At 42.2% G+C, this 23,134-nt stretch overlaps 1 protein-coding gene across 3 annotated transcripts in view; it reads right to left on the bottom strand.

Annotated features, from left to right (window-relative positions):
- Positions 1–23,134, bottom strand: part of GLP2R (glucagon like peptide 2 receptor) — a 38,288-nt gene that overhangs the window by 7,636 nt on the left and 7,518 nt on the right. For 2 of the 3 annotated variants that reach the window (XM_032707019.1, XM_032707018.1), the window contains exons 3-12: positions 20,669–20,777; positions 16,420–16,524; positions 14,862–14,983; positions 13,019–13,125; positions 12,264–12,420; positions 10,813–10,972; positions 8,739–8,799; positions 7,310–7,379; positions 1,675–1,763; positions 27–165 (exon numbers count right to left, since the gene is read on the bottom strand). In XM_032707019.1, coding sequence (XP_032562910.1) covers positions 27–165; positions 1,675–1,763; positions 7,310–7,379; positions 8,739–8,799; positions 10,813–10,972; positions 12,264–12,420; positions 13,019–13,125; positions 14,862–14,983; positions 16,420–16,524; positions 20,669–20,777 — 1,119 coding nt within the window. The remainder of the gene's footprint in view (positions 1–26; positions 166–1,674; positions 1,764–7,309; positions 7,380–8,738; positions 8,800–10,812; positions 10,973–12,263; positions 12,421–13,018; positions 13,126–14,861; positions 14,984–16,419; positions 16,525–20,668; positions 20,778–23,134) is intronic. The other variant, XM_032707017.1, reaches the window with a different exon arrangement.

The following is a 23,134-nucleotide window of genomic DNA, read 5'->3' as shown; positions in this document are numbered from 1 at the left end:
AACAGTACTTGCAAAACAGTACTTACATGAAATGAGCTCATTGTCAGCTGAATGAAAAGTCTTATATGTCTTGGAAGTCCTTCCACCTGTTCATCAGTGATGAAGGTAAATACAAACTCGTGGATCCCCAACAATGGAATCAACACAAGCGTAGATCTTGCCAATCTTAAGAAGATAATGTTTGATTATTACATTTTTAAGTATCCTTGGTACAAATATAAAAAAAATCAGCTACAAAGAAATGATTCTAGAAACATTCCCCCAATATTCTGACTCTGGAATGGTATTAGCAGTTTTGTGATTTTGGGAATAAATCCTCAGATAGGAGTTTTGAAACATACTATCATAAAGGTATGAACAGGAAGGAATCTTGGCTTTGAGTTTCAGGTGAAAAGTTAGGGACAAGAAATAGAACAGGAAGGCTGCTATCATCAAACTTATGTTGTTAGGTAACAGAAAAATATTTACATAGCTAAATATGAGTGGTCTAGTAACAGGGTCCTTAGACCTTCCTATCACTGCTGAAAGCTCTGTGTAGCTGCATTGAGAACATCCTGTGGTACTGTCAGCAGTCACCTGCTTCCTAAAAAATGCAACTAGAATAATTTGCTAGAAGAGAATCTTCTTTAACGAGTCTGGGGACATATTTATATGGATGAAAGAAGAACTCTCAAAACAAAGTGAATTATGAGGATGATTTGCATTATGAAGAATAGTTTGACTCTTTAAAAGTTTAGCAAAATTATAAGCAGTAGAAAGTGGAATATAATATAAAACACTGGGCAATGTTAAATACAGGCATTGCTGTCTGTACATCACAACCATCTTCCTGAATCAATCTGCAGAATATAGCTGAGATCCTTTGGACATTGACTGTTGAAGGAAAATGGAAATATTTTTTGTTAGGGATGTAATACTAGGTTTAAGAGGAAGTCAGTAGCAAAATTTCCATCCCCCCCTCCCCTTACCTTTTGACAATAAAGTAATTCATGTTAGTAAGGCAGGACTGTAGTAGCAACCAGGGGTTCACAATGATACTAAAAGATCCTAAGAACAGGAAAGAACTGGGATATGGAAAGCAGTAAAGTCCTCATGTTTCCACTGTTTCCAGGTTTTCACTGCAGCCTAAGCTTCTTGCAGAGCAGCCTGCCCTTGTAGTTCCCACAAAGTGAGAAGATATTTGTGAAAATGTCAACTCCGAGACTTTAACACAATGTACCGTTGAGACTCCTCCAAAAGAGCTCACACCAAGGCCTACAAGAGTGCAGGCTAAGGAAGGTAGATCAGAAACACTAAGAGACATTTCAATGTCTCACAAATCTTCACACCCTTTTCTTTTGAGGACCTTTTGTCACATTCAAGGGAAAAATGCATCACAGCAGCAGAGGCCGCAGGTATGAGTGAAGATACCTGAGAGCAGGGATGTCATTGCATTGCAAAGCCTTTGTGAAAATGCCCACAACACTCAGCACATAGGTGCTGACCTGCCTTTACCTCTCAGATAAGGAAATGTCTATGGACCCTTTTTTCCCAGATGGCTTTCCTATATCATACTCTAAGTGTCTGTTACGCCAGGTGGTGGTAGGTAAATATTTAAGGACAAACAGGCAATCTTCTGATGTTATGAGAAAATAAAAAGAAAGGGCCTAGATTTCTGTGTTACTTATTGCATACCTGTATTTGTAGTCATGAAAGCTCATTTGCTGAGCTTTTAGTTTGGAAATCAGCATCCTGAGAATTTTTAAGAAGATGCCAAAGTTAACCTTGAACAAAAATACATATGGGTTACTTAAAATAAATGTTATGACACTAATCATATAACTATTAAATAAATGAAAAATTGATATTAAACACTTGCAAAACCTGCCACCAAATAACTGGAATGCAGTTGTGATGAGGCTGGAATTCAAGCAGGTTTTTACCACATCTGCAGCAGAGAGTACAGAGTAGCAGTGACAGACTCTGCTGGTATCATCTCTCTCCAAACAAAGCAACTAACAGTTTATTTACCTTTAGGTCATGCAACTCTTCACCAAACCATGACAGGTAAGCAGGATGGGGTAAAAATCCACAGTGATTGCAATTCTTCAGATAAAGAGGATCTAGGCAGCCCAACAACCCCCGGGCATTCTTTTTACAACTGATTCTCTCCTCTGTTAATTAAATTGTCCTGACTTGAGCCAGAAAAATTTGCAAATAATTCTTTCTAATGAGACCTGCAAATGCCTATGAGTCATGAACTATTTATCTTTCACAGACCAAAAACCCTATGCAAAAAAGTTACTAAAGTTGCAAAATTGAGGAACTTTGCATTGCCTTATTCAACCTGATTGGCGTTTAATTTGTGATACATGATCTTCCAGTACAAAATTCATCATCATGGTTAGGCTTCGCGAACGAAGATTTGGGAAGGCACTATCCACATTTGCTGCAGGCACGCTGGTGGCTTATGAGGCCAATACGTGACAGACTTATCCGATTGCAAAAGGCGCAGCAGAAAGACTCCTTAGATGGTGTATTTTGCAAGAAATGGTTCTTTCTGCGTTGCCTTTTTTCCTCGAGAGTGATCCTGCGTGTGTTCTCGAAGGAGACAGCTGCGTTATAGATGGTGTGTCTCCAGGCCTCCCGACTGGAGGCCAGAGTAGACCAGTTATGGTGATGAATATGGCCAAGGCTGAGATGTTGTTTCAGGGACTCCTTGAATCTTTTCTTCGGGGCTCCTCTCATGCGGCAGCCAGTGGCAAGTTCACCATAGAGCAGGATCTTAGGGAGGCGGTGGTCCTTCATCCTTGAGACGTGCCCTGCCCATCGCAACTGTGTTCTCATCAACATGGCCTCAATACTAGTGACAGCTGCTTGCTCTAGTACAGATGTATTGGTCACATAATCTGACCAGCGGATGTTAAGGATTGTACAGAGGCAGCGCTGATGGAAGCGTTCTAGGAGACGCAGGTGGTGGCAGTAGATGACCCATGATTCGGAGCCGTATAGGAGAGTAGACAACACTATGGCTTTGTAAACACTGATCTTGGTGCTTTTCTTTAAGTGTTTATTACGCCATACTCTCTTGTGGAGTTTTCCAAAAGCATTATATGCCTTAGCTAACCTGTTGTCTATCTCTCCGTCGATCTTACCATCTGAGGAGATGAGGCTACCAAGGTAATTAAACTGTTGGACTGATTTGAGCTCTGATTGGCCAATGGTGATGTGGGGATGATGGAGGACTTCCTGAGGTGCAGGTTGATGGAGGACCTCTGTCTTCTTTAAGCTGACTTCCAGCCCAAAGAGCTCAGCAGCATCTGCAAAGCAGGATGTTAAACGCCGCAGGGCTGCTTCTGTGTGGGCAACAAGGGCAGCGTCATCAGCATAAAGCAGCTCCCGGACAAGATGGTTTAAGGTCTTGGTGTGGGCCTTCAGTCGCCTTAGATTGAATAGACTTCCATCAGTATGGTATCGAATGTAGATACCGTCCTGATCATCGAGGTCTGCTGTGGCCCTTTGGAGCATCATGCTAAAGAAGACGGTGAATAGGGTAGGAGCGAGAACGCAACCTTGTTTCACACCATTCTTAATTAAAAAGGGTTCAGAAAGTGTGTTGCCATATCTGACTTGGCCGTGCTGATCCTCATGGAGTGAGATGATCATTTTAAGGAACTTGGGGGGACAACCTAAATGTTCCAAAATCTGCCACAGACCTTTTCTGCTCACAGTATCAAAAGCCTTGGTGAGGTCGACAAAGGTTGCATAGAGACCTTTGTTCTGTTCCCTACACTTCTCTTGCAGTTGTCTGAGGACAAATACCATGTCTGTGGTGCTCCTGTTGGCTCTGAAACCACATTGACTTTCAGGTAGAATTCCTTCTGCTATAGTGGGTATTAGTCTGTTCAAGAGTATTCTTGCCAGGATTTTGCCAGTAATGGAGAGCAGAGTAATACCACAATAGTTTGAGCAATCTGATTTAGTACCTTTCTTCTTATACAAAGTGATGATGAGAGCATCACGAAGGTCTGAAGGTAGTTCACCGAGCTCCCAGCAGTGCACCACAAACTCGTGAAATTTGGTGTGGAGTGCAAGGCCCCATGTTTCCAGACTTCAGGTGGAATTCCATCAACCCCAGCTGCCTTGCCGATTTTCACCTGCTGTATGGCCTTGAGGGTTTCTCCTAAAGCGGGGGCAGTATCCAATTCATACTTTACTGGTTGTTGTGTGATGGACTGAATTGCTGAATCTTGGACTACACGGTTGGTACTGAAAAGAGTCTGAAAGTGTTCAGACCATCGATTCAGAATGGAGGTTTTATCTGTTAGAAGGGTTTGACCATCAGCGCTGAGTAGAGGGCTTTGGACCTGGTATGTAGGCCCGTATGCTGTTTTCAAGACCTCATAGAAACCTTTGTGATCACCTGTATCTGCGCATAATTGAGTTTTTTCAGCTAGATCGATCCACCAATTGTTCTGGATGTCACGGAGTTTCTGCTGGAGCCTGCTGCAAGCGAGATGAAAGGCTGTTTTTCTTGCGTGACAGGATGGCAGTGCAAGGTGTGCTTGGTGGGCGGTTCTCTTCTTCCTCAACAAGTCTTGGATTTCTTGGTTGTTTTCGTCAAACCAGTCCTTGTTCTTCTTGAGGGAGAACCCTAAGGATTCTTCAGAGGAATGCAGGATGCTGTTTTTAATATGAAGCCAGATTGTTTCAGGAGAGGAATCTGTGGGAATGTTTTCGAGCCTAGTTTGAAGGTTTGCCTGGAAACTGTCTCTTACTGTGGTTGATTGGAGATTGTTAACTTGGAGTCTTCTCCTTGGGATGTTGCCCCTCTTTGGTTTGAATTTGAGCTTAAAATTGAGTTTACAGCGTACAAGCCGATGGCCTGTTTGGCATTCTGCGCTGGGCATCATGCGGGTATGGAGGACATCGCGGGCATCTCTCTGTCGCACCAAGACATAATCAATGAGGTGCCAATGCTTAGAACGGCGGTGCATCCAGGTTGTCTTCAGACTATCTTTCTGCTGAAAGATAGTATTAGTGACGGTGAGTTGTTGCTCTGCACAGAATTCTAGCAGAAGTCGACCATTATCGTTGCAGTTTCCAACACCATGCTTGCCTAATACTCCTTTCCAGGCTTCAAAATTCTTGCCTACTCTGGCGTTGAAATCACCAAGGATAATGATCTTATCGTCTGCAGGAACCTTTTGGGTAAGGAGGCACAGGTCAGCGTAAAATTTATCTTTTTCAGGAGGGTCAGCTTGGAGAGTTGGGGCATATATACTAAAGATGACAACATATTGCTTGCTGTTTAGCGGAAGGCGTAGGGAGATAATGCGGTCAGAGTGACCTGTCGGCAGATTTTCGAGTTTAGGGACAATGGAGTTTTTGATCATGAAGCCGACTCCTGAGAGGTGTTTTTCGGTTCTGGGCTTGCCTGACCAAAAGAGTGTGTAACCGGCACCATGTTCTCTGAGGCTGCCTTCTTCATGAAGGTGAACTTCACTGAGAGCGGCGATGTCGATGTTGAGACGAGCCAGCTCATGGGGAATTAGGGCAGAGCGACGCTCAGGACATCCGCTACCCGCAGAATCGAGCATGGTTCTGATGTTCCAACATGCTAGAGTTAATTTAGGTACACCTTTGGAGGCAGGTGCATGCCTTTGTCTTTTGCTCTTTGTGCGACCGCATTGGAAGAAGATGCCCGTTGGCCTGCGGTTAACCAACCGGGTGAAAGTGGAGATGAGCTTTGTTTAGGCCACCTTTTCTAGGCCCCTCTCCGAGTGGAGCAAGCAGTGCTGTCCTTGAAAAGGCTGCTTGGTCGTTCAGGGTGCTGCCCCGAGAGACTGTCGTCTCCGGTCAGTCTCAAATGACCAATATCCTGAACCGCCTGCATGCAGGGTTGGGTCTGCGGCTCCCAGTGCACCTTTCACCTGCCGTTTCGACCCTCGCCCGTCACTACAGGACTTTTTGCATGTGGGTAAAGCCTTCAAGCCTGCGCAGTGGATTTTTTAGGTGAGACACAGTGTGCGCGGAACTGAACCCACCCTTTAATCTTGAGGTTCATCTGCCAGGGCTGAGCGAGCTTGGACGGTGGCAGTGAGGTCCTCAGGACGTAGGTTTGATTAGAGTGACCTTCTCTTAGATGGATGGCCTTTCAGGGCTAAGCGAGCTCCATCTGCCCGGGTTTGGGATTGGAGTTGTCCTTCTCCTAGGATGACTGCCAGGAGGCTAAAGAGCTCATCCTGCCCAAGAATGTATTAAATCTGGTCCTACGGTTTTGATCTGTCTGGCATGGGCGACCCTACTGGAGGCATGTACCATACAGTTTGCAACCACACAGGGGAACGGAGACTATGTTCCTATTAGAGCGCCTTGAGCAAGTCTTTCATTTCCTGCTTTATTATCACCTACCTATAAATAAACTGGAGGAGGTACCCAGGGACAACCCTTTGTCCTGTCCACCGTTTCAGGATGTAACAGAGCAAAGCAAGTATATCCAGAACATGCCGAGCCTGGGCAGTAGCCACAGGAGAACCAAAACCAGACAGACAGAACAAACAAAGCAAACATTCTGACCCCAGTACCCATCCAGGCAGGGGTGCCTTTTATTGGCCCCAGCCTGGTGGGGCCCCCCATTATTCTAAAAGAACCTACTATCCACCCTGACCTTATCCTACCCCCACTGTGTTTCCACATATCTTCAGGCACACTACTCACCTGCGACATTACATACGGGATTGTGCCACTCTCCCTCCTGCTAGTCGGCGGACCACCACGGCCCGCTTGACACACTACGGTAATCCCCCCCCCAAGCCCTCCCCCCCAACCCTGGAACGCCAAACCTCTGTGTGCTCCGAATCTTCCTTCTCCTCTTTCATGGAGGTGCAGTACCTGCCGGTAAGGCTCCCCCCATTTCACCTCTCTCCTGGAACGGCTGTGGCCAAGGGCTCAACCGCGCGCGCAGAGTGCGCGCGGCTCGGGGACAAGCCCCAGCCGCCCCGGGAACAGCCCCCGGCCGCGGAGGGAGGGTCCCGGCCACGAGGTTCGAGGCTCAGGAGCTCCCCCCCAGCAGGGGCTTCCGCTCCGTGTGGCGCGGGGACAAGCCCCAGCCGCCCCCCAGTACAAAATTATATTTTAATTTTTTAACACAGAACTCTACTTCCTCATTATTTGAACAATAGTTTATCCCTTATGTCACTTTATATCCCCCTTGATATTTCTGTAGTAGGAAACTGTATCTTATCTGTTCCAAAATACTGAAGGACAAAACAGGCACTAATTAAAAAGACCAAGGAGGGGAAAAAAATATGAGTTATATAATTCTTACTGTAATGGAAAACAACATTGGTCCTCGGATGATCCACCAGATTCCCATGTGTTCATTTGTTCCCCAGCACCTGGAGAATAATTTGAAGTGTAATTAATATTTAATATATAATTTTAATAATAATTTAATATAATATGTACTTTTATATAAGATACATTTAATATATTTATCTATTTATATTTTATACAGGTATATATAATACATAATTTTAATCACAATTTAATACATAATTTTTCATAGAAAAATTAGGAAGCTTACATAACCTGTGTATATATTTCAAAAGGAAGTTGATACAGTACAAGTTTTTCAGGTGGTCCTCAGAAGAAACAGAGTAAAACTGGGACGAGTCTTATCAACAACTCTAGTTGTATTTATTCTGAAGATCTTTCCACATGAATGTTGAGAGATGTTTCCCTGGACCACAAACTTCAGAACTATCTGGCAAACTCACAGTCTTTGAATCCACAAAATAACTGTATATGACACCAAACCTTCATAATGAAATTCATCCTACTTAAATTATCTATTGGAAACTATAAATGAGCAAACTAAGAATTGTGTAGTAAACAGGAATTGCTTCATGTCCTGCTAAAAAATATGCATACTGTTTCCTTGAATCTATGTCCTTTTATCCTGCTCTAGCCTTCTAATTTGTCCTATGCACGTTTCCTCTTTCCTGAGGTTCTGTACTATCCTGGTTTGTCATTTACGATTTAGATAACATCTAACTCTATGAGCCTGTAATTATTATTTGGTTGCTGCTTATTATCTATATTGGCATTCCACACGAAATTCTCTAGAAGCCATGAATAATAAAAGGAGAACAAGAGAAATCATACAAAACTCACAAAGTTTATGTGATGCTACTAACAGCATCATTGAAGACCAGAAGACTGGAAAAGTGATGTTTACTAGTGCACATTACTGTCGCTAATTCCTCCACCAAATATGAACACATTCATTAGTATCAGCTTTCAGTGACTATAAGATTTTGCCATTAGCATTCATAATAATTGGTTTTTTACAAAATGACGGGGAATAGTTAGTAATTAAATGCAAAATGTAGATGGTCTCCAAGGAGAGCACTGGTTCCCTTTTCTTACTGAGAGGATACTCTCCATAAAATGGTGGTGCTGACAACTTGCTTCATGTAAGTGGATGATCACTGGATGTGATACCTTTCCTCTCAGGAACAGTGAAGGTTCATTCTACTTCTTGATTCATGCATAAGTGAATCTGAGAATTCCTAGAAGTAGTTTAATGTAAAAGTACTAAAAGGAACCTTGAAAACGTAACAAGTATCTATAGATGCTGTATGTATTTTATAATCTAGTAATCAGTACTTGTGTCAAGTACTGTCAAGGGCTTTCAGAAAAGTTAAGTAAACAGAAAGACAGTGTGCTAAGGTTCTTTTTATTTAGTAACCTACCCAGTGTTCTCCAGTTTGGATCTGCTTATTCCCCAAGGGCCCACAAACAGGATTGGAACAACTGAAAGGAAAAGACATCATTTACAATCAAGCTTGCAGAAGTGTGTGGTGCAGAGATATGTGCTTTTCAGTCTTCTATTTAGAAATGTACAAAAATCAACCTAATCCTGGCTTTCCCCATTTCTAGTTCAAATACAAAATGAAACTTCATTGTGTAATTGAATCTTTCCTTTTCAGACTGACATATACATACACACACAAACACACACTGGTGACCTTTTGAAATTTTCTAAATTTCTGACCCTGAGAATTCAAAGTAACTGGCACATGAGGCCTCGTAGACTACCTTAGGCAACAGCTGTTGAACCTTAAAAGAGTTTTCAGTGAAGGCATGAAACTCTGCCTAATCAAAAGAGCTGATAAAGGATTGTTGTCCTGGACCTCTTCAAGAGGATCTGTGGTCCCCCTTCCCCCATTGTTGCCCTCACCCCTTCCTGGAAGTCACAGGCTTCAGGTTGGGAAAAAAAAAAAAAAAAAAAAACCCTGAAATAAAGAATTAGTGCATTATTGCAATGGTCTACATATGTGTGGTCACAAGTCTCAATCAGAAGCAGAAGGCATGTGAGCTACAACAAGCAGGCGTTCCACTGCATTCTCAGCCCAATAACACATGGGAGAGTCTGTGGTGGATGTGGCAGAAATGAAAGGAGATGTGGGTTGCCGGGGCCAGAAGAGGGATTAATCAGTATTCTGGGACACTAACTAAGGTTTGGGAGAAAGCTGGAGTGTGGCAATACGGGGAAAGGTCCAAAACCAAAATACTCTCTAAAAGAATAGATCTCTGAGCAGGTAAAAAGGGGGAAAGAAATGAAAGGGGTCTCACTTGGGTGGGAGATGGTATTGGTGCAACAAACGGGTCTCAGAGAACAATCAGGGCATGGAGAACTTGCTAACGGAGCAATAGATCCAGGGGAGTATGACATGGTCTCATGAGGAAAGGTGATACCCAGGATGATGAGGGGATATTGTCAAAGGCAGTTCCTGTACAGTAGCTGAGGAAATGTCTCAGTCAGCGTGAGCGCAGTTCAGCCCTGCTGACGCATGTCTGTGAGACACTTGCCAGATGGCCCATCTTAGTAGTGATGGTAATAAATATAAATAAGAGATTAAGCTAATTAGTGAGGAAAACCTTCAGGAAATCAGTGAATATGGTGCAGATATGAGTGCAATAGAGGATGACCAACAGGCATAATAATAAAAATAATAATGAGGAGGATCATTATTATTTATACTCTTACACTAGTGAGAAAATGTCTTAACAAACTTGTCTATTGCAGTTTGAACAAGGAATAAAATAACTAGTCACCACTCGTCCAACAAGCTGGTGATCAAAGCAACAAAGTGATTTAGAGAGATACAGAAGTATGGTGAAACAATTCAAAGGCCAGCAAGTTGTACAGGTAGCTTTTAGATGATTATCTGTAATTGGGAAACCTTGATTTTCTCCTTTGTCCGGGCAAGATACAGAATTACACTCACTGAGTAAGCAAAAAAAAAAAATAAAAAATTGTCAGACTACAGGACATAGTATATACAAAATACTTTAAATGCTTGTAGCTAACATTACATTGTCTTTATTTCATGAAAAATGCCTGAAATGTAATACCGGACTCATGCAGTGTTTCAGATTGTCCTCTATCTTAAAGCACACTGTAGAACTTTCAGGTGAGGTGGGAAGGGGAACATTTAAAAGAAAATTGCTTATGTTTTGACATTTTTTGTTACATAGATGCTCTAATACAAAAGAAGGAAATGAAGTTGCTGGTGGTACCATAATATTCTTCTTATTCTGCCCACCAGGCTCCTGTTTTCTTATGAACCAATTTTGCTAAGCCCTCTACGTGCAGGTCCAGCTGAGCTGCCATGAATGTACCACTACTGGCATACTCTCATTTAAAATTGCTGGCTTCAAAACTAACAGAGTTCAGATTTTACTTTCTTCTTTATGAAATATCCTCCACTGACTCAACAAAGCATCACGTAATCAAGTACTTAGAAACAGTTAAGGACTTACCCCATCCTATCACAATGTATGTCTGCAGAAGTCGTCTTTCAGAGAGTACCACAGTTATCAATAATGTGTGCAGATAAATTCCTTCTACTAATAGCCAAAAGTAATTTGCCCCAACAAAGTAATGCATGAAAAACTGGGCAGTCCTGCAAATTATTACAATCTGTAGGAGAGAGAGATCAGGAATCATTGTAAATGTAGGTGTCATAATCCGCATATCAGAATTTTTACTGATGAGCTATTAAAATAATAGTCACCATTAACATCTTGCAGTTAATTTTGCTTGTTGATGTGGGCAAGCTTTATTCTTACAACATCCTACAAGTATAATTTATTCACAGTGGTCACAAATGAGGTGTTGTTATTCCATTTTCTAGACAAATGTAAGAAAACTAATACATTTTCCTAGTACAGAAAAGCCTTTATACTGTTTTTCTCTCTCTTAGTGCTGTTTCATAGAAAATCACAGAATCACAGAATGGTTTGGGTTGGAAGGGACATTAAAGATCATCCAGTTCCACCCCCCGACCATAGACAGGGACACCTTCCACTAGCCCAGGTTCGTCCAAGCCCCATCCAACCAGGCCTTGGACACTTCCAGGGATGGGGCAGCCACAGCTTCTCTGGGCAACCTGTGCCAGGACCTCACCACCCTCACAGGGAAGAAATACACTGTGTGATACAGGCAGGAGTAACTTTTGCAGCAGCCAGGAGATGTACGGCAGGACCTCAGGGTTTTCGATCCCACCCCAGCCCTGCGCAGGGCAGTTGCATTTTTCCGGTTTGCTGGGTGAGCAGTCAGGTGGCATCAGTTCCACATGGTGAGTGATTGGTGTGAATCATTTGCCTACCTCTGTCACTGGTATTGTGGATGTTACTGTTCATTTTATTATCTCATTACTTCTTCCAGTAAATTGTTCTTTTCTCAATCCGTGATCTCTGTCTTTTGTGTCTCTAATTCTCCTCTCCTTCCCACCGTAGGGGGATGGGGGGAGTGACCGAGCGGCACGTGGTGTTTCAGTGAACACCAAGTTGGGGAATATCATTCCTAAACCACTACAATTACTATTGTCAGAAAAGCAAGATTTGTGTGCACTGCTTTATGCTATGTATAAGAGGAGTGAATAAATGTGGTGTTAAATAGGTGCCAAATAAATACTGAGATTTCTTCCTGAAAGTTGCAGGTGTGAGTTGTTTTACTTAGGTGTCTGTTTCTAAATATAGCACTCCATTAATACGTTCTTTCTATAAGAGCCTTCCTATAAAATCAATCTATTACAATTTGTCAAATCAGAATTTTATCTTGATTATGCCAAATTTTATCAGCAAAATTTCAACATCCTAAGTTCGATCAACAAATACCTCAAAACCTGATGCTGGCAAATTTCCAAAACTGTAACTGTTATGGCCACTAGCAGCACATATTTACTATTAGCTATGAAATAACTCATTACCTCTGGACTGAGGTATAGTATCCATCCAGTTTCATCATTTGGTCTCTTTGAGTAAATATTGTAGTATACAGTGTCTTTTATAAGAACTGCTGCGGCACGCAAGATAAAAGATGCAAATAAATTCATATGGATGTAGTTTCTTGTGCAGTGAAGTTTTCTGTGGGAGAAAAAATAATGTATGAATCCTGTGGAATATATTTAATTTGCAGAAATAAAATTTTAAAAAATCAACAAAAAAAAGTAGCAAAGCAGCTGTTGTATTCATATTGTTGTCATGAATGGATTTTGCTTAGGAATTGCTTTTGTATTGCTTATTAGGAAAACACAAGTTATTTACATAGAATCACAGAATAGTTTGGGTTGGAAGGGACCATAATCCCCTTCTCATTCAACCCCCTCCCATGGTCAGGTACACCTTCCACTAGAACAGTTTGCTCCAAGGCCTGTCCAACCTGGCCTTGAACACTTCCAGGGATGGGGAGACCAAAGTTTCTGTGGATGACCTGTGCCACGGCCTCACAGGAATTTCTTCCTAATATCTAGTTTAAATATACCCTCTTCATCTTAAAGCCTTTTCCTGTCACTCCATGCCCTTGTCCAAAGTCCCTTCCCAGCATTTTTTGTAACCCCTTTAGGTACTGGAAGGCTGGAATGCACCCAAGCATTGCAATCTAAGTCATACATTCAATTACATAAAAAGGAGAATGTGTGTACAGGAGTCTGTACTTCTAAAATGCATGTAAATTTGTACTAACCTGAGTAAAGAAAGTATAAGTAGAGCTAATAAAAGTGAGATCAGAGAAAAGTAATATCCTATAGTGTATAACAGCTGTAATGTGGTAAGTAGTTTATGTTCTTCTTCCTAGAAACAAAGAAGAAAAATATGTTATCTAGGCAGGTGGGCAGATCACAAACACAGCTCAGAAACTTTCATGTTCACCTTCGAGTTGCAAGGAGCCAGGCTAGAGTGCTTGTGCCTGCCCTCTGCACTGCCTTGTGAAACCAGCGTATGACAGAGACATCTGCAGCCAACCTTAGTTTCTTTTTAAATTCAAAAGCACTCTCAGACTCATTTCAAATTTCTCCTGCACAAACACCATTCATAGTCTGAATCACAGCTACTCATTGCCATGATTCCATGCACCAAATAGATCCTGGTGGGTTGACAGTTGCAGAGATCAACACACTCAACCTGCACACACAAGTACACTTACTCTGTGTGTGGCCTGGAGACACAGTTATAGATCAGTTGTGCTGTACAATTTTGAGAGTTAGCTCTGTCTAGAGATATTGAAATAGTCTGACTTCAGCCTTGAGTTCAAAGAAAAAAATAAAAATTATTAAATTGGAGCTGTATAGAAGTGACAAATAAGACCCTAGAGGAGGAAGGAAAGCACTTACATTTTCATAGATTATCATAGAACATCCTGAGCTGAAAGGTACCCACAAGGATTCCAAGTTCAGCTCCTGGCCCTGCACCACAACTTTCCTTCCAATTTGCTTCATTTAACTTTTTTTTTGCTAGGTTTTTCCATTTGAGCTGCTTATGTCTACCTCTCAACTATTCATACTCCTAGCTCAATGAAAGCTTCTCTGCAGAGGGAATGTGAGATATATGTGATTTTCATAATCCATACCTGGCCTGCAGAGATTTTCTTGGAACCTGTGTCTTTTCCTCAGTGAGTTTGCTGTTTTTCTTGTTTTCCTTCTCAGCACCAGGGATTTTAACACTGTCTTTCTGCTAGTAGTTGGCCTTAATAATTTTATGCTTGTGAGCTGGGCCTCTCGAAGAGGGTTAAAATGACCAGGGAGAGCAGTGTGGCTGCAGGAGATTCCCAGCCATTAGTCACTAAATAAACTGAAAGTTTATAAATTCATGTACTCACTATATAAAGAGCTTATGAAAAACTTAGTAGTGGTAGTGCCTGGAGATACTGAACTAATAGTGTTTCATTACTAATCAATAAAGCAATGTTACTCAATAAAGTAATAAACAGCACTCATCCAATAAAGTAAAAAATAACAGTGCTCACCTAAAAGACTAATTTTTACATCAGCTGAGCTGAATTCCATGGCAAAAGAAGTTTCCCCTCTGTTGACAAAGTCCAGCTCTTTGGCTGATGCAATACGGAAAATACAGGCATCAGCACTAGAGAGAATCCTCCAGTCTCTGACCAACTAAACTTGAAATGACCAATTAATGGCTCATTAAGTGCTAAAAGGCTTATTAAATGTTGAAGGGCTCAGGAGGGAAGTTGTCTGAACTTGATAGACTACTATGATTTGTGGAGATGATGGGATGTTTGCATTTAAGTTATTTGCTTGACAGGTTGCAGTCTTTTTCTATTTCATTAGGGAAAAACAGCATATGTGAACACCAGACTCTGAACAGAAAATAATTTGTGGCATCTAAAGCAGGAATCCTCTTCCTTAATATTTCCTCTTCTGCTGCTTCTAAATAAAATAACAGCTTTCCATTTGGTAATTTAAATGAAATTTGAACATTCATTGCAGGTATTCAGTGGAAATGTTTTGTCAGTTACTCAAGAAGGGATTAAGAAGATTAAAGTATTCAACCATAATATAAAACATACTTACTTTTTTTTTGAAATGATTTTTCTCCGAACATTCTGAACTATCCCGCCAAATGTCTGTGGAATTTTCCTTTGTTTGCCAAATCCCTTCATCCAAGCAGACTCTGTATACATGTCCTATGGTTCCTGAAAGTAAACAGAGGTTTAGTCAGAAATATCAAAATAAAGATTTCATTTTTCATACACGTTGGAAAGATTTCTTCCTTGTACCACCACAATAGATGCCACACACCCCCACTCAAAAAAGCAATAAACCCCACTTTTCTTTTGTCTTGGACAACATGTTTTCCATATTTACAGAGGACAAAGTAGGAATGTAATCTAGTAGAAATAAATTCCCAGAATGTACCTGATTTTTACAAACAACCCCACACCAGTTACTACATCCAAAAAAAAAAAAAAAAGCCTAAATCTCACTTTATTCTTTTTCCTCATTAAACTCCTAAGCTCCATCAAATATGGGTAATTCATTGCCCAGGTTGTGCAGTCAAAACTGTAGGAGAATTTGATTAGGGAATGATCTTTCCCTGTAACACCTGGTATGGCAAGTGTTGCAGGCTGGTGTTTCAGTTCTGTGCTATGGGGCCCCTTCAGCACCTGGAGTGAACTGGTGAATCTTTCTTGACTTTCACTGCATTGTCCTAGTTTTTGTGGAAATTCAGACAGAAAAAGAGAAAAGAGAGTCTCTGTTACATGGAGGGAAGATGTTTTCGTGTTTATTGTGAAGAGCTGGGTCTAAATTGTTGGCAGAAGCAGTTGTTTGGAAGATTAGATAGAAGCTTGGTCTCTTTCTGCTTATCAGCACAAAAAAGAACAAATGATATTAAAGAATAAACTATGTGTGGTGTGAGCTCGAGAAAGCTGAGATAAGCAGCCTATAGTAGTCTCCCAAGTGTTAAAAAACTCAGGCGGAATTGGTCCCTCCAAGTGGTATTAGAAATGCAGCTAAGAAAGGCTGTGTAGCAGGATTCACAAATGCTGGTCTGTGGTGGTAGGAATGCCCTTTCATTTCTTTAGGAGAAACGTAATGTTGTTTGCTCTTCAACAATTTTGCTTCTGAAGATGTTTTTATTTTTCCCTTCCCTTTTCCACTCCTGCCAGGAAAACGCTACTTGGAAGGCTTGTTTGTTCACCACACCACTTGCTGTTGGTGTGCTATGTACTACTGGAGGGCCGACTGCTTGGTCTGCTGCTTGGTTTGGCTCTTACAGTTTTCTGGGAGAGAACTTCATGTCTGGGGGTCAGTGGGGACCCCAGAAGTTGAACTTCAGAAGCTGAGCCCCTGATCTGTTACTATCAATAAAGTCCTGACAATATTTTTACGTGACCTTGCAAATGTTGCTTTAGAGCAGACAATATGGAGATGTGGCAAGTACAAATGGAAAAAAAGAGCAAATAAACATCAGCAATGATTTTGTGCCTCAATTCAGAAAAGGGGTAGAAAGAGCCAAGAGAGCACTCAGACACTTCAGAGGACACTGGGACAAGGTAGACAAGCATCACCTGTCCTTTAGCTGGATTCCCAGCACAAACTCGAAGACAAGTTACCACTTTCACATTACCATTTTCCAACCATGGCAAATATGAAGGACAAGGAACAGAGACGTTTCCTGGGGGTGAGTAAGGCCAGCAAACAAACTGATCAAATGTCCCATTGCAATGTATTCCTGGGGAGAGAAGCAAATAAAAGTTTTACAAAAAGCTGTCCAGACAATGGACAAACCGTTGTGTACTGTTCCAGGTAACCTGCAAGCTACTCCAGAGTAACAAGATGTAGCAGATAAACATTGTGCATTCACCGTGCAGTGCTCCATGCACAGGGCAGAAACAGCTGCTGCCTTTCTTCCTTGGATCCACACAACATCTGCAGGTTTTACACACTTTACTAGGAGATAAGGGTATTGCACTTCACAGATACTGAGGTCAGACCTCACTGTGGTCTGTAACTTCCTCAAAAGGGGCAGTGGAGGGGCAGGCACTGATCTCTGATCTCTGATCTCTGAACTCTGATCTCTGATCTCTGATCTCTGATCTCTGTGACCAGTGACAGCACCTGAGGGAATGGTTGGAGCTGTGTCAGGGCAGGGTCAGGTGGGATCTCAGCAAAAGGTTCTTCCCCCAGAGGGTGGTGGGGCACTGACCAGGCTCCCCAGGGCAGTGGGTACAGCCCCAAGGCTGCCAGAGTTCAAGGAGCATTTGGACAATGCTCTCAGGGAGATCGTGGGACTGTTGGGGTGTCATGGGCAGGGTCAGGGGTTGGATGGGATGATCCTTGTGGGTCCCTTCCAACTCAGGAAGTTCTATGTGTCTGTGATTTTACAAGACTATGATCCTGAGGCCTCTGTGGTCCAAATATAGCAGTCAGATTCCAGGCATGCTATCACTCATTGGTTTTGGCACATGCAGCAGACTGGTAAATGGAAGATATTTCACCTTTCCCGAACCCTGTGACAACTGTTCTTAGCTCAGACCTCTGCCAGCTTCTCACAGTGACTTTTCTTAGTCTTTGGGCAATATGTCTTATTACAAGAGATATTACCAGAGGTGGTATCACTGGTAATATCTCAGACTAACTCAGTTTTAAGATTCATAGGTATCATATCACTCATAGGACTTAAGGTAAAGATAAAACATTTGATAATGCAGAATTGAAACGGTGCAATCAGGTGACAGTAACAAAAAATAAAATGCATTAATGGCTTCCCTAGTGTCTTTCTTTTTGGGATACACTGAAGTTCTTCTCTCTTAGCTTTAATGGGTTTGCCCATCCTAAGCTAGAAGACTGCATCCTGCTTTGCTTAGCAATACTTTGAGAAACTTATGTGGGAAGAAGAATACAGGGAGCAACACTGTAGTGAGATAGCTAGTGAGATAGTGCTATCTCACTAGCATCTTTTGGGGGTGCTTCTGCTCAAACACAGAGCACAGTATGTGCATTCTTACAAATTCCATTCTATCTTTGAGGCTCAACATCTGTGGCACCATCTGTGTTATGACCTGTGTAGCTGTTAACATTTACAGCTGCATTTTTATTATTCCTTTCCCCAATTTCTGATCAAGGTTTGTTCAAGTGTAGATTGGATAGGCTGCCAGAAAAATACCTCTTTTTTTTTTGATTTCATGAAAACTGGAGTTCTGAGTCCCCATAGTTCTCTTCATCACCTACTACAAACTACTTCCCTCTAATATCTTGCCAGGGTCATCTGGTTTAGTTCTAATTGCCACCAAAGACACCATTCTCTGCCTTCGCAGGAGAACATACTCTTCTTTTGCATCATGCTGAGGGTTTCTGCACACTAAGGTCACCACTGGTCATAGCTGCTCACTACTCTTTCTCTTTCTTTCCTGTCAGCGTTAGTTGTAAGCCATACTGCACGTGTACTAGTTGAGCTGATCTGTGCTTTGCTTCCCTTGCTTTTCAGGAAAACACGTCATCTCTGCAGTCCTCACCACTTTCTTGCTTCTTTGACTGTAGTCACATAACGTGTAACTTATGCAAACTTCTTTCTCTGACCTTTCTGTGTTTTCTGTCCTATTTTCCACAGATGACTCTGACTTCTGACACATCCACCTCACCTCCTCGTTTGGAGTCCCCATCAAATTTGGTGAGGGTGCTTTCAATACCTGCCTATAGCCAGATTCACTTTTAATCTTTCCTTGGTGAACTGCAATCACCCCTCTCCCAACTGCTTCTTGGACTTCTCCAACTACTGTAACCAAACCCTTGCTATCTTTTCTTTAAGACAAAACACCTAGCTGAGTCGAGTTTATACTCTACTGAGCAGAGTTTACACATGAGCAGAGTGAAATAATGACAGATTATAAAATCCCCTTTTGCCAAACAGCATAAAACTTTGAGCACCTAACCAAAGTTGGGAGGTGTGGACTCAGGACAAGACGCTGTCCTCTGAAGCTATACTGCTCTTTATCCAAGAATCCAAGAGCCATAGACACAAGAGAATAAACAAGGGACATAAAGCTAATGTTTGTGTCAAGCAAGCATGGGGAAACCTGGTTCTGTATCTCAGCTTATTATCATAATGGCTGTGTCCCAAAATGCACAGGCAGTCCTGTGAGAAGGCAGCAGCTCCTCAGCTGCCTTGACCAGGCAGAAAACAGACTCCGTCCTCTGTCATGTCCCAAGTGTTTTGAGTCCTTTTTTGTCATGGCTCAGGTTTCAAAGTATAGAAATGGGAGACATATTCTTTTCCCTGGGTGCTCTGTTCTCCTGTGGTTGGCATAGTTTCCAGGAATCGGCTTTGACTTTCTTTCAGGCTGAAACAGGAAGTGAAAACTGGTCTTACCAGGTTCTTACAAAAAATGGCTAGCAGATACCTCTGGACCAGGCACTGAATGACACACCACAGTGGCATCATCTGTTCAGTGTTTCCTTTCTTTATATGACCTGATATTATGTGTAGGAACCTAATATGTTTGTCATGGTTTGAGAGCTCCAAAATCCAATTCCTCAGTCCTAGCCCCCTCCCACATCTCAACCCAGTGAGAGATGATTTTTCCAGACATCACATGAGACTCAAATGGGGGAAAGGGAATATATTGAAATGACTGTACAAATAAATACTACAATACATTATATACAATCTTAATTATCTCTACCATGACATAAGTATTTACAATGGACCAAATCTCTTCTCCTCTCCAAATAAAAGTCCAGGAGGGAAGAAGGAAAGATCTCTTTTCCACTTTCAGAGCAGTAGTCCCTAAGGCAGCAGGTTTTCTTCTTCTCATGCATGCAGCAGCTGCGGCTGGATCTCTGCCAGTACTCACGAGGGGTATCCAAGTCCCTCGGCCCGTCATCTTCAAACGAGGGTCTTCTCTTCCGTGAGCTGCATAGCAGGGACAAAACTCGCTTCACCACAGTCACATCATGGGGCGTAAGACCCCCATGAAGGTCCCTTCCTCAGGGGATTCACCCCTGAGTCAGAACATCTCGGGCAGCTTTCAGTTGGAAGCCTTTGCCTCAAGAGCTCTACCAGAGCTCCTGTGCTCTGTCTCAGGCTGCCAGTTTAGCTTGGCAGCAGCGGTGAGGGGGCAGCCAAGGTCAACCCCCTCTGCATTCCTTCTCCATCCCAGTCCAGCTTTCCAGGACACTTTGAGCTTCTCAGTTCCTCTCTCTCCGGTGCTGCAGGTTGCATTTTAGGACTTCCATCCAGTAGGAGTCCACCACCCCAACTTAAGAGGGGTCTCAAAAGGGTTTTGGGGGGTCTGGTTCAGTTCTTACCCCCAAAAACTCTGTGTAGAGCTTAGTCTTTCTCTCTCTCTCTCTGACAGCTCTGTGTCTTCCATGGCTGCATGCTGTTTGCTGCTTGGTGTTATCTCTCTTGGCTCTTTGCCACCATTCCATCCACTGCTGTTTTGCCGCCGCTTTTCAGTATCTTTTGCTGCGGCTCACAGTGGAGAAACATCTCCCGGCTCAGCTACAGACACTTAGCCCAGCCTAACACTGTTCCAAGTCTCTGCAGCCCCCAACCGGGGCTGGGGCCAGAGCCCCCCCGGGGGGGCTCTTGCCCTTTTCTCCTCGTGGCCTCAGAACATGGCTACCCTTCTACAACTACCTTCTCTTCCGTTCTGGTTGTGATATGTTTATATTTTGCAGAAGCGCTCATTGGCTAAAACTTCAAAACTTCAAGGGTCACCACCCCCTGGGGTTTTACCATTTTATAACTGCAGGGGGAAAACTGTTTCCCCCCACCATAATGTTTCAGGAATAAGAGAGCCATTAATTTCATGATTTGCATATTCATTAATGTTACTTAACACAGTTCTTTATTGTGCTGTTTAATTCCTTACCAGTATCTATAGTTGATTCCTGTAGCATTTTCAAGCATTCCTGTTTATATTTATTCCATTCAGTAGTGGTTTTTTCCAGCAGAGATCCTTTGGCCTGGGAGTGAAAATACTGTACATGAGGAAAATCAGTTAGAATCTTGTGGTTTTTAATGGCAGGATTCTTTCCATTTTAAGAAATGTCAGAGAAGAGGAAAGCAGAGGACAGAGAGGACAATGGAGGGTAGATAAAAAGGGAGATAAAGACAGACATTCCTTCTCTGGAAATTATAGAATCGCAGAAACACAGAAAGCTTGGGGTTAGAAGGGAGATTAAAGATCATGTAGTTCCAGCCCCCCATCATGGGCAGGGGCACCTTCCACTATCCCAGATTGCTCCAAGCCCCATCCAACCTGGCCTTGAACCCTTCCAGGGATGGGGCAGCCACAGCTTCTCTGGGCAACCTGTGCCAGGGCCTCACCACACTATTATTGAAATTTCTTCATTTACTGTCTCTGCCCAAACAAGTAATATATTGCCATAGTGCTATATTACCACAATTTTTTTTCAACTTCTGTAAAGTCCCTTTTAAAAGATCTGCATAGACATTTAATTGCCAGGAACTGTGAGGGTGCACTAAAAATATTGTCATTTCATTCCTCTACTGTAGAAAATGTGTGCTGATCTTCACTAACTTCACAGTCTTTCTAGTCTTTTTATAGTTAACTTATGTCAAGGTCAGCCATGGATTTATGTTTCTGCTAGTTTAATGTAGGAATCTGATTGACGATAATTTTGAGGGTTGTTTATTTTTACAGTTTTTTAAAGAAAATCAAGCACACCTGGTTGAGTAGTACAGAAAAAAAAAAGAAAAAAAGAATATAAGAGTAATGAATAAGCTTTGTTATTTTTGTTATTTAACTACTACCACCTTTCCTCTGGTGTGTTCTGTACTCCTGTCCAGCATTTCAAAGACCACTTATTTCACTAGCAGCTGCACAATTGTGCCCTAGACATATTTCTTTTCCTCTTTTTTTTTTTTTTTTTTTAAGAAACACTTTTGTAAATCTTAGTTTTACTGCCCTTTTTTGCCTGGACAGGACACTAATTTGCTTTCCTGTTGTGTCCATAGGTGAGAGGAGTCTTTGCCCTCAAGATTACCCATGTAATAAAACGGAGAATTGTTTTTCCCCTTTTCAAAATTTTCTCCATATAAAACATCTCACACAAATGGATTTTCTTATGTTCTGAACTTTTATAAGTACATTTATTTTCCTTTTTATTTGTTTGGGTTTTTTTTCTTTTTTAGGATGAGGTGCTTTTGCCTGATTGGGGGGCTTTGCTGGGGTTGGGGGTTTTTTTGTTCTAGATGTTTTCAATATCTAATGTTATATCTAATACCTTATATCAATATATAATGTCTAGTATTACTATGTAATATCTATGTTTTAGATATTTTCAAAGCTGGTTTTTTCTACACCTTCCGGTCTGGTCTTCCTCTTCCAGAGGAGATCAAGAAATTTTAAATTCTGAAAAGCTACATTTCTGAAGACAGTTTAATCTGGAATATGACATTGATGTGATCTGTTTAGAAAGAATAGAAATAAAAGCACATCAAGAAAAATCTCCCTTTTAGTAGTGAAGCTTTGAAGACAGTCTTAAGTTCAGATTTAGTCAGTCTAATGATAGTAGACTCTACTGAGTCCCTTCTGGAAAGCCGTCATCCTGTGATTACAAGAGCAGTCTTCACTGCTTGGCTGCTCCTATGCTGGCAGGCTCCTGGCTCCAGGCTGTCATGGTTTAGGAATTGTATTCTCCAGTTTAGTACTCCCAATAAAACCATGAGCCACTTCCCCTCTCCTCTCCAACTGGAGGCACAAAGGCAAAGATCACAAGAACAATTTACTGGAAATAGCAATGAGACAAGAAAGAGAACAGCAACACCATCAGTACTAAGGATAGAGGGTACAAGAAAAGAAATTACTCACATGGAAATCAACCCCTGAAAACAGACAGTACCAAACAGGTCCTTCCTCCACATTTGCTTGACTCTCTTCCCCCTGGAAGAGAGTCCCCTCCCCCTCCCCCAGCAATGATGTGAGGTGTCATGGAATAATCTCTGGGTCCCTACCATGGCTGGAACCAGAACACTTGCTCTGGCTCTTTCTCTTTGCCTGCTCACCCTGTACTGTGCTCTGGAATCTTCTGTGCCCAAACACGCTTAGCTGCTCCTAAAAGCAAGAACAATCCACCCTCAACCCACAAGGTCATACTGGGCCTATCACCCACTGTTTTCTTTTCTGGGTGAAGATGGGCTGAGACCGCAAGTAAAACAAAAAAGGACATCGATGTCTGAACAGGCACTTGCTTTGACAGACAAATTCTTGCATGTCGCATGGGAGAGAGTTGCAGCATTTATAAGATGTGGATAGCTCTGTGGTCACAGGGCTTGAGGGGATTGCCGGTGCTGATTGATAAAGGGACTGAGA

This window comes from Chiroxiphia lanceolata, chromosome 19, assembly GCF_009829145.1.
Source record: "Chiroxiphia lanceolata isolate bChiLan1 chromosome 19, bChiLan1.pri, whole genome shotgun sequence".
Lineage (NCBI taxonomy): Eukaryota > Metazoa > Chordata > Aves > Passeriformes > Pipridae > Chiroxiphia > Chiroxiphia lanceolata.
The sequence above is the reverse complement of the archived record's forward strand: the minus strand, read 5'-3'. Positions and strand labels throughout refer to the sequence as shown.